We start from the raw sequence: 11,763 nt of genomic DNA, 5'->3' as shown, positions 1-11,763 counted from the left end.
CCCCGGATCGCTCTTCACACGATGGCGACCACCACTTCGGCACGACGGCAGGTCCTCAACCGCCCGGTGGCCAGCAGGTAGTAGTCATCTGCGAATACCGTGGCCCACACCCCGGGCGAGAGGTTCACCCGCCGCGCCGCGTTGTACCCCACGTTCCATACGGGGGGGCCTAGTTTGTGCCCCAGTGGCACTCCGCGGTCGACCTCTGTCCAGTGCAGCGTACCGTCCCGGCCCGTGTACACAATCTTCCTGTCCCTGAGGAAGTCACCGACGATCCTCCTCATGTAGGGTGCGCCTTGTGGCGTATCAGCGCCCCACTTATCGTCCCGGGAGGCAGGGTGTTGAAGGCGTTGACGATGTCTAGACTAACGCCTAACGCCCCGGGACGTGGCCGAGTCGCAGCGGGAGCGCACCGACTGGATTGCGTCGATAGTGCTGCGTCCCCGCCTGAAGCCATATTGCGACCCGGCCAAGTCGGGACCCTCCTGGGACAGGTGCTTGACGAAGCGGGATGCCAGAATCCGCTCGAACAACTTCCCCACCTCGTCCAACAGCACGATGGGCCGGTAGGCCGAGGGACTGTCGGCGGGTCGCCCATCCGTCCGGATAAGGACTAGCCGCCCCGTCTTCCACTGTTCTGGGAAGGCACCATCCTTAATGCAGGCGCTGAAGAGGCGTCTCAATCTCGGACAGAGGACGCGTAGAGCCTTCACCCAGTCACGGCCGGGGACGCCATCGGGGCACGGAGTAGCGTTTCGGGCCCCCATCCGTTTAATCGCCCCGGCCAGCTCCTCCTCCGTGACCCCCGGTGCGTCGGACCAATCCACCTCCTCGTGGTCCGGTGGGGGGTGAGTGTGTTCCCTCTCTCGTGGGAACAAAGTGTCGACTACCCGTCCCAAAAACTGGGGGTCGAAGCTCTCCGTGACCGGGGGCGCCCAGGGCTTAAGCTTGCCCATCACCATTTTGTATGGGCGCCCCCATGGGTCCTTCTGGAGAGAGCCTAGGAGCTCGTCCCGTGCCCGGGATTTAGACTCCCTGATGGCTGCCTGTAGGGCAGTCTCCAAAACTCGGTACTGCCCGTACAGATCCTCCTCCGTCGCTGGGTCGCGGACTGTCCTTCTTCTGCGGGCCCTTTGCCACTGGCGACGGGCTGCGAGACAATCTCGTCTCAGATCACCAATTTCGCCCGTCCACCAGTAGGCGGCCCGCCTGGGGAGGTTCTTGGCCCGGGGCGTGGCGGCGTCGCACACCGCCTTCATGTCTCCCCGGAACCATTCTACCTCCTCCCCAATGTCCGCGAACAGCCCGGCAGGTGTTGGCAGCGAGGCCAGAGCGAGGGCTGCAGCCATCAGCACGTCCTCATCCATCCTCTTCAGCGCCCATCGTAGCGGAGGTGGTCCACAGGGGCAGCGGGCGGTGGTGGTAAGGTCGAGGCGGATGTATAGATGGTCACTAAGTGTGACCGCCTCTTCCTTCACCCTCCATCTCTGCACCATACGCGCAGCCAGGGGAGTAGCGAAAGACAGATCGACTATAGACTCCCCCTGGGCACGCACGCAGGTGCTATCGGACCCCAAATTGAGCAGGTGGAGTCCTAGCCGCGCCGCCCAATTTACGACCGCCCTGCCTCTCGCGTCTGTCCTCGGGGAGCCCTAAAGTGACGTATGGGCATTAAAGTCCCCGATTACTGGCACTGGCCGGGGGGAACAACGGGAGACAAAGTCTCCCACCCGGTCCAGGTACTGTTCATATTGCGCGAGAGGCCATCTGGGCGGGGCATGGAGCCCCACCACCGCTATTTCACCCCACAGCACGCCGAGCAACCCCCGGCGCCGTTCCAGCGCGGCGGGGTGTGGGGGTACTGCGTTGCCAATAATCACCACGGTGCCGTCCTCTTCCCCGAACCAATCCGGTCTGTCGAGGACTCGATACGGCTCCGCGGCCACCGCCAACCCAGCCTTCCACTCGGCCAGGGTTTGGAACAACATGTCCTGAGCCCTGGCCGAGTGGTTCAAGTTGGCCTGAAGTATAGGGCCCTTGGGCCCCATACCTAGGCTTTACGACCGCCTACGCGGCATTTTTACTCGCCGACTTCCCAGGGGGATATTTCTTGCCCCCCGTCTTCGACTCCGCAGGCTTGGTCCTTGATGCCTGGTCCTTGGGGGCTGTTCCTGTCCCTTCAACGGCACTCTTCTTCTTCCTCTGGGAGGAGGAGGGGGCACAACCTTTTGCCCCCAACCGATGCCCCGCGGGCCTTCCCAGGTCCGCACAGAGGGGGCACCACGGGGTGGCGCTACACTTGCCGGCCACGTGTCCCGACTCTCCGCACACATAGCAGCGGTCGGACCTATCAGCTTCGCAGGTGCATCGCTGCCTAACGTGCCCTCTTTCCAGGCAGCCATAGCACTGCAATCGCCGCGGTGGTAGCGCCTGTATTCTGGCCGAGGACCACCCGACCAGAACCCTCCCAGAGGCGGATAACTTTTTGAGTGCCGCTAGAGGGCATCTCGCCCAGACAGATAATGTCTTGTTGAGCGTTTGAGCCTAAAGCTGCCCTGTCGTACCAAGGCTTTCAAGAAAACCTAAACCGACGATGTTAACGGCGTAAACTACTGCGAAGAGTCACGTACGTAGGTGTTATGTACGGCAGACTTGGAAAAACCCTCTCTTCACCACTTAAGGATCATTAGAGAGGTAGACCGTCCCTTGCGGGAGGTGACCAACTTAGCCGTTGAGCCTGCAATTTTTCGCCGGGGCGTCAAATTACAGGCGCAACGTTAACAGCGGGGGCCACGAGGAGGCGTGGTCACCAGCCTGAGCTCGGTCTCTTGCTGTCTCGTACCCGGGTGCGAGAGTTCGGCAGTAAGCTTGTTACTGCCTATCAACTAATCCGTAGATCAGTCGCCTGCGTTGCTTCAATGGCATTTCTATGTTGCCAATTCCCTTGTGTTGTTGTCGTTCTGGGTGGTGTCCAGCGTTGAATCCAGGGTCGATTTCGTCCATATAGTAGAAGTGGGTTACGTGTGACAGTGTTCCATATTATCTTCCCTTTTTCTCATTACTTTGGTGGAGAATGTGCTGAAGTGTTTAAACGTTGCTTTCTGTACAAGCATCCGGCTAGGGCATGGCCATTGGAGATTGTTTTCTCGTAGGTGACTAATCAGTGCATTTCGTTCTTCTAGGTTGTCTTTGCACTCGAATATTATATGTTTAGGGGTGTCCAGCTGCCCGCAGGTGCATAGTCCTGATGGCAGGATACCCCGTGCTTGAAAGTACGTTCTAATCTTACCGTGACCGGAGAGTAGCTGGGTGGAGTAAAAGTTGAGATTGATCCATTTTGAGGATAGGCGGGTCCTTATGTTCTTGAAGAATTCGTATGTAACCCTGCCTTTTGTTGACTGGTCCTATTGTGTTTGCCATGTGTCGATTAGGCCACTTCTAATTTGCTCCTTAATTTCTGTTAGGTCGCGTCTTTCGTCAATGTTGTATGAATGCGGAATGTTGATGTTCCCATGTTGGAAGGCTATGTTCTTTTTGGCGTGGTACAGTGCTCTTCTTTCTATTAGATGCAATTCTATTGGAACTGCCGCTGCAAGTACCTTGAGTGCGTCATTTGAGATTGTGCGGTATGCCTTAACTACTCTGAGGAGTGCGTGTCGTTGTGCTGCTGTCAGTGTTCTGATATGGTGTGTGTTTAACTTGTCACTCCAGCCGGGAGCTGCGTACGTTATTATTGGAACAAATAATCCCTTGTACAAAACGATCATGCTCCGGTGGTTTAAACCCCACCGCGACTTTGCTATTTGTGAAAGTTTGTTGAACATATTTCTTGTCTTAGTTGCGATGTAATTTACATGTGGTGCTACGTTAAATCTGGTGCCGAAATTTATTCCAAGGTAACGGACTATGGGCTTCATTTTTATGGACTTGTCTGCTATTTTTACCAACGGAGGACGCCTTATATCCAGAAACCCTTTAACCAGTAACATTTCAGTTTTTGTTTCAGAGATCTGGAGTTTATGTCGAGAGCACCAATTTGTGAGTGTTGCTATTGCTATTTTCGCCTTTTGTTCCATTTGGAGCCTAGAGTTTTCCGATATTATAATAGCCATATAGTCAGCGTATGCTATGGCTTCGAATCCGAGCGACCGGAGGAGCTCAATGATCTCGTCAAATATAAGCGTCCAGAAATCAGGTCCGAGGTCTCTTTTGAAACTACTAACTTGTTGTCTTTGATACAAACAATCCTTTCCGAAAGGTAGTTAGCTGTTAGCTTGTATAAATTCTGGGGACATCCTCGTGCTTTTAGATTACTTAGAAGACTCGGCCACCACACGTTGTCAAACGCGCCGGTGATATCGACCATTAAGGCTATTGCATATATGTCCGTGCATTGTTCAGTTTACTTTCTGATTAGGACAATAGCATCTTCTGTAGAACGGTTCTTTTTAAATCCAAACTGTCGGTCTGAGGAGTTAGGGTGTTGGTGTAATATGGGCGATAATCTCGTCGATATAAGTTTTTCTAATACTTTCCCTAAGATTGGCAGTAGACAGATTGGGCGGTAAGATTTCGGGTCGGTTTTACTCTTGCCTTCTCCTTTTAAAAGTACTCTAATATTGCCTTCTTTCCATCTCCGAGAGAATACACCTTGCTCAAGACAGCTATTAAAGAGGTGTGTGATTTCGGTGTGGAGCGCAGGCCAGGAATGTTTAATGACTTCTGGCTCAATCAGGTCTAAGCCCGGTGCTTTCCTGTTTTTGAGGGAGTGAATAGCATTTGCAATTTCCTCGGGTAGGAACGGTGGTGTATTTTCTGTGTCTGGTGCCGTTTTAGAATCGTCGCGTAGCTCTGTCTGCCAGTGTGTTTCATGAGTTACATTGTCGTCCGGTACGAGAGAATTGAGCAACGACCGCATTGCTTCTTCCCATGAAAGGTCTTGAGTGCCGTTAATTTTAATATTTTCATGCGCTTCAGCAGCACTTACTTTCTTTTTTATGATTTTATACGGTAACCTCCAGGGGTCCCTATTACTTTCAGTTGTTACAAATAAACGCCAACTCTGAATCCTTGATTTCTTAATGGTTGCTGTATATTTATTCCTAATAGAACGATATTGAGTTCTAAGATGTTCTCGCTCCGTTGCACACCTTGCCTGCTGTAGTTGGCATCGTGCAGATCGCAATTCTCTTTTGAGGATTGTCAAGTTTTCATTCCACCACGGGGCAGACTTTGGGAAACGCGACTTCTTTGGTATTGCGGAGTTGCAGGATTCTATAATTATGTTTTCGATTTTCTCAGTAAGTAAGTTTACATCGGGGTGCTCGTTCCTATCTGCCGTGAGCAAAGTGTGGCTACTTATGCTGTCTAACGTTTCGTGGAATTTCTCCCAGTTTGCCTTTGATATGTTATACCGGTTCGATGCCTGAGGGGTTGGATCTGTTACTGGGGTTTCTATATCGAACGTTATGACGTTGTGGTCGCTCGTAGTCCAGGCCGATTGCAGATCCCATTTTGAAACTCGTCGTCGATAGCATGCGTTAGTCGTTAGTGTAATGTCGATATTGGACTTCCCGTGGATGTTGTCAAAGGTAAAGTTTTCAGAAGGTTGATTCGCGACATATAGATTATAAGTAGCAATAAAGTCTTCTACAAGGATTCCTCGGACGTCCTGTTGACCGCTATGCCAGAAGTGCGATTTAGCATTTACGTCTACCGAAATGATTACATCTTTGCCCTTTAGTCTATCTAGGATTTTGCCAAGGTGTGTGAGATACGGTTCTATGTTATCGGAGAACTGGAAGTAAGCGCAGATGAGGTAGAATCTATACTGCGACGAAGCTATTTCGACGCATACGAAATGCGTGTTACAAAACTGCTCGATTTTGAGGACAGTAAAGGACTTATTAAAGATAGCAATTGCTGCTTTGACGTGCCCTGGTCCCGAAATTCTCGTGAATTGTTTTGTATCAGTCACAAGTATGGTTTGTAAACCTAGACCGCTGTTCCCCCTAGGATGTGTATAAGGCTCCTGAATTGTTAGGATATCGATTCCCTCGTCAACCGACCTTTGTCTAAGCTGGTCCATGACTACACGACAATTTTGTGCGTTGATCTGTCCGACACGAATACCTGGGACACTGGGTGTTCGAGATGCCCTGAGTGAGATGGTGTTGGGCCTATTTTCCATAATCTATTTTAGTTAAAAATGTTTCTACGGCATTCTTGTACGCTGGACATTGCTTAGATCTGGATGAGTGCTCATGTGATTTTTTGGCTCGTTTACAGTTTATACATACCGGTTATTTGTTTATGTTAGGGCAAGTGCTAAAGCTATGTCCATCCTCGCCGCAGTGACCATATGTCTCATCCTTTGCTCTACAAAACTTTGATACATGGCCGAAGCTCTGGCATTTGTAGCAGCGACTTACAGAGGTGAAGTCTCGAACGTAGCACGCGTGCCATCCAATGAATACACGGCCGCCTTTGATAAAAATATCCCTTACCTCGGAGGATACTTCAACGACCCAGTTGACAGTATTCCTGGTCCTGTCGCCGGTTTTAAAGCTTAGGTTGAAACTTTCTGAGAACTTGGTTGCGGAGAATTCTTCTAAATTCTGTTGCCTTATCGCCGAGAGGAGTTCGTTGTCCTCCAGATTCTTAGGGATGTTCGAAGTTATCATTCGCGGTCTTCGTTTTGGAGGAAGACCAATTTTAAGCCCTGCAGCGTTGAGTTTTTCGCATCGCATCATACTGGTCAGATCACCTTCAGTAGCGGCCTCAATTAAAATCCCGTTGTTGTTAATTTTCTTAACATTACGGATTTTTAAGTTCTCTGTTTGCGGCGTGACACTTGTCATCTACACAGTTTGTTGTTCACACCACTTCTAACCACTTTTCCGATATTTGAATTGCGGAGCGCGACGCGACGCATTGGATCAGTACGGCGGCCATCTTCCAGTCCATCTCGCCCAGACAGTCCCCATCCTTTGGGGGGAGGTGCGAATTTCCTCCATTTTAATTTCTTCAGCGGAGCAACCCCCCGCAGCGGCCAATGCAGCCGCCACCTCCGCCGGCGAGTCGTCGAGTCCGGTCACCACAACCTCGCCCATTTTTATAGGGCGGTGTTCCGGATTTAGAGCGCCATAATTTAAAATATAATTTCATTAGTGCCCGACAGCACCAACGGCTCGGCGTTGTCGTCGGTCGATCGGTTTATAAAAACACCGACGCCGCGACAAACGTCCTACTCATTCGTTTGCGCTCTTAAAGCAAACGACACGTAACACGCGACTAATTTGCTACGGGCTTCTTTACTAATTAAAGAACATAATAAAGTGCCAAGTAAACTTGTTTATTACCAAAGTATTGACAGTGTCAAATTCATTTTCCTGCACGCTTTTCCCTTACCAAATTAACCGGCAATTTTGCCTAGAGCAAAATTAATACTCTACGCGCAACAAATGGTCCTTCGAGCCGGATCAGTAAGGATCTAAAGCAGTGCAGTGCCGCATAAAAAACAATTATAATTGTGTGGTGAACATTAAAATCGCGAAAGTGCTAAAATCTAAGCCGGATTAAATCGGCAGAACAAAGGATTTTGCACGTGTCGTTCGAACTCAACCGACATCGCGACCTCCGCCGGTAAACATCGGAGGACGTTCACGCGCTTCGCTTCGCGAAAACATTGACGTGGTCATAAAAGTTCACCTTGCGGGTACAGGACGTTTATTTGAAACACTTAATATCAAAACATTATGGATACATTAATCCGCGAAAATAAAGTGCATGCACGCCTGATCAACAATGCACTGCTCAACTTTAAAAAATTGGGGAAGGCGAATCACAGTCCTGCAGTGATTCGCAGTCGGATCAACCTGCTCAAGGATTACTGGGCCAAATTCCAATCAACGCAAGTTCAGATCGAGGTTGCAGCAACGGAGGAGGACACCAGGGCGAATCCCTACTTCTCCAGCGACGTCTTCGGGGATACGGAAGCAGCTTTCCTTGCCGCCCTCGACGCTATGACGGCAGCCTTACCGACGGACTCCGAACCTGCAAGTAACCCATGTAATACGAGTACCGCTTCTTGTAATCGCGAATCTGCACTGTCGGTCAAGCTTCCTCGCGTCGAATTACCTAAATTCTCCGGGGACTATACGGAATGGGAAAATTTTCGAGACCTCTTTCAGTCTTTAGTTGGCTCTAACGACGCGTTACCGGAGGTGCAAAAGTTGCACTATCTTAAATTAAGCTTAATTGGTGAAGCGTCTCTTCTATTAAAAAACGTTCCCACTTCCGCGGCGAATTACGAGGCAGCGTGGAAACTATTGACCGATAGTTACGCTAACGATCGCGCGCTCATAACCACTCACCTGAAAATGTTGTTCGACTCACCCCCGATCGGATCCGCAGTTCTAAGCGATTTAAAAGGTTTACGCGATAGATCTCGCGCCGCATTAACGGCCTTAAAAAACATGGCTCGCCCGGTGGAATACTGGGACGATGTTCTTGTTTTTCACTTTGTCCGCAAGTTGGACAAGGAGTCCCATCGGGAGTGGGAGTTACGCATGGGTGAAGAGGAATTGTTCCCATCCCTCGCGGATTGGGAGGCGTTCCTCAATGTGCGAATTCGAACTCTGGAATCGTTGGCGTCATTCCGCGGAGAAGGAAACAGCGCCTATAAAAATAAATCAGCGGCTATTAAAAACGTGAAAGCGCATTTAAACGCGTCGGAAACGAAATGCGTCGCGTGCGGCGCCGATCACGCTTTGTTTAAATGTGACGTGTTCCGTGGGCAATCCGTCGAACAACGATTATCACTCGCGCGCGAACATCATCGATGTTTTAATTGTTTACAAAAAGGACATCTCCCGGCAGCCTGTCCTAGCAAACGCGCTTGTTCGATATGTAAAGGTAGACATCATTCTCTTTTGCATTCTGAGCGAAAGGGTTCGAAGACGTCGTTCGTAAGCAAAGGTCGCGAATCGACCTCTCACGCGGATTTAGAATCAAGTCAACATTCGGCGCAACCTACACACGTAGCGGATGACAATATGGAAGACACGCCGATGTCGAATTCGGTAAACACGCACTTCGGTACGTCGCGTCATGAAAAAAAGGTCGTTCTCGCTACAGCTTGGATCAAAGTTGGCACTTGCGAAGGCCGACAAGCGACATTACGCGCTTTAATTGATCCAGGGTCGGAAGCGACGTTCATTCGCGAGAATGTTGCAAACGCGTTGCGCGCTAAACGCCAACACGTTCAGGCTTCCGTCTCCGGCATTGGTGCCGGGACGTCGGCCACCGTTCGCGCCTCCGCGCACGTTACGATTGAACCGTGCCACGGAAAAGGGCCTGTCATCCCTGTGCGCGCTCTTATCTTGAAACGGCTTACTAATTACCGCTCAAATTCGATAGACACCTTGAGTAGGTGGATACCCTTACGTGGTCTTGAGTGGGCCGATCCTCTCACTAATAATAATGCGCCTGTGGACCTCATAATCGGCGCGGATAATTATGGCGCGATCTTGCTCGAAGGCCTTCGAAAAGGCCTTCCATCCGAACCCGTCGCGCAGAAAACGATTTTCGGGTGGGTGTTGACTGGTCCCGCTCGGTCCGCTGAGTCTCACGCAATGCAACTCCACGTACATTACGGCGACCTTAACGCTGAAATAAACAACACGTTAAGGAAGTTTTGGGAGGTGGAAGCGCCTCCACCGGTAACGTTCCTCTCCGAAGAGGACAAAAAATGTGAAGAACATATTCGGCAGACTCATTCGCGTAAACCCGACGGCAAATACGTAGCGCGATTGCCGTTTAAATCAGAGCCTCCCATCGATATCGGGGCTTCGAAAGGAATCGCGGTCGCCTCCTTTTATAGATTGGAGAAACGGCTCGCCAAAGACGCGGAACAAGCTACGGCTTATCACTCCTTTCTGGAGGAATACCTGCAGCTCGGTCATATGCGGGAATTTCTTGAAACAGACCCTCCTTCTGAGCAAAAGGTCTATTTTCGCATCATCCGGTCATCCGTCAAGATAGCAGTACGACAAAATTGAGAGTGGTTTTTAACGCGTCGATGCCTACGTCAAACGGGTCTACGCTAAACGATCATTTACTAGTTGGTCCGAAATTGCAAGCTGACCTCGCTGTCACGATTTTACGATGGCGCATGTATCAGTTCGTGTTCGCAGCAGATATCGCTAAAATGTTCCGGCAAATCTGGATCGATCATCGCGACACCGCCTACCAGCTGATAGTTTGGCGCGTTAAACCCGAAGATCAGCTGAAAACATATGAACTGCTTACCGTGACATACGGGACGGCCCCAGCGCCCTTCCTCGCGAATCGGGTCATCAAACAACTCGCGCTGGATGAGGGGACTAATTTCCCTCTCGCGGCTCCTATCCTGAATGAGCACGTCTACGTGGACGACGCGCTTTTCGGGGCCGATGATCGAGTGTTGGCTCGTCAAACACGGCAGCAGGTAACGGATGCCCTCAGACACGGAGGTTTCCACCTAAGAAAGTGGTCAAGCAATTGTCCACAGTTATTAGCGGAGATCTCCCACGTTGATCAGGAGCTGGCCTCGAGCCGCTTATTTCAAGATGCCGAAGGATTAAAAATGTTGGGAATCCGTTGGTTACCGAAATCGGACGAATTTCGATTTCAATTTAAGCTCGACTACACTAGTACGGCGAATCCGACTAAGCGCGGGGTTTTGTCGAATATCGCGCGAATCTTTGACCCATTGGGGTGGATTTCTCCCGTCGTTATCGTGGCCAAGATCTTCATGCAAAGATTATGGGTAGCCAAGTTAGATTGGGACGAACCTCTACCTTGCGAACTAACCAATCAATGGCGCGAATATTCCGCGGAGTTTAACGATTTACGAAAGGTAACCCTTCCGCGCTGGATTAGGATGGGGAATGCTACAATCGAGTACGAAATACACGGGTTCGCAGATGCTTCGCAAGACGCCTATGCGGCTGTGATTTATTTACGTACAATCTCCATCGCGGACGAGGTCGCGTTACATTTACTCATGGCAAAAACAAAAGTAGCACCGTTGAAACCACTCACAATTCCACGGCTAGAATTATGCGCGTGCGTCCTAATGACGCGATTGATCGAGCAGGTTCAGGCTACATTAAAACTCGATAAAGTACCAGTTTACGGTTGGACTGATTCCACCGTTGCATTAGCTTGGATACATAAGCATCCGAGACAATTAAAAACGTTTACGGCACACCGAGTCGCGGATATACAAAGCCGAGCGCCGAATGCTTCTTGGCGACACGTACCAACCGGTTGTAATCCTGCCGATTGTGCGTCCCGCGGGTTGTCGGTGAAATTGCTGCTTCACCACCGCCTTTGGTGGCACGGTCCTTCCTGGCTGGCGCAAACTCCTAATGAGTGGCCAGAATTTAGGCTTGTCGTCCCAAGGGAAGCTGAAGCAGAAATCAAAAAACAAATCAATGCATTGCATGTGGAGTCGGAGGCTGAGTGGGATCTGCCAACACACACGTCTTCGTGGCAAAAACTACTCCGAATTACCGCGTACGTCTCGCGTTTCATTTCGCGAGTTAAAACGGGGAAAAACGACCATCAAGATACGGTTGTTACTACCAATGAACTCATCGCGTCGCGGAAATTCTGGGTTCAGCAAGTTCAAACGCATTCATTTCGCAACGAAATAAAGGCTTTGAAAAAGAGCGAGTCTCTTGTTAAATCGAGTCCATTATTTCGACTGAACCCTTT

At 50.4% G+C, this 11,763-nt stretch overlaps 1 protein-coding gene across 1 annotated transcript; it reads left to right on the top strand.

Moving 5' to 3' along the window:
- Positions 1-7,757: 7,757 nt before the first annotated feature.
- On the top strand, positions 7,758-8,578 carry LOC123988729. Its single transcript, XM_046289480.1, has 2 exons — positions 7,758-8,433; positions 8,535-8,578. The coding sequence occupies exons 1-2, from the start codon at positions 7,758-7,760 to the stop codon at positions 8,576-8,578; spliced, it is 720 nt and encodes a 239-aa protein (XP_046145436.1).
- Positions 8,579-11,763: the final 3,185 nt, after the last annotated feature.

Source organism: Osmia bicornis, unplaced genomic scaffold (assembly GCF_907164935.1).
Source record: "Osmia bicornis bicornis unplaced genomic scaffold, iOsmBic2.1, whole genome shotgun sequence".
NCBI classification, from domain to species: Eukaryota; Metazoa; Arthropoda; class Insecta; order Hymenoptera; family Megachilidae; genus Osmia; species Osmia bicornis.
The sequence above is the reverse complement of the archived record's forward strand: the minus strand, read 5'-3'. Positions and strand labels throughout refer to the sequence as shown.

What these genes read in the sequence shown, in the direction of transcription:
- LOC123988729 (XM_046289480.1), top strand. Translation starts at nt 7,758, where the DNA reads ATGGATACATTAATCCGCGAAAATAAAGTGCATGCACGCCTGATCAAC. An exon ending in AGTTCTAAGCGATTTAAAAG is followed by an intron (nt 8,434 to 8,534) that starts GTTTACGCGATA and finishes TTTGTCCGCAAG; the next exon opens with TTGGACAAGGAGTCCCATCG.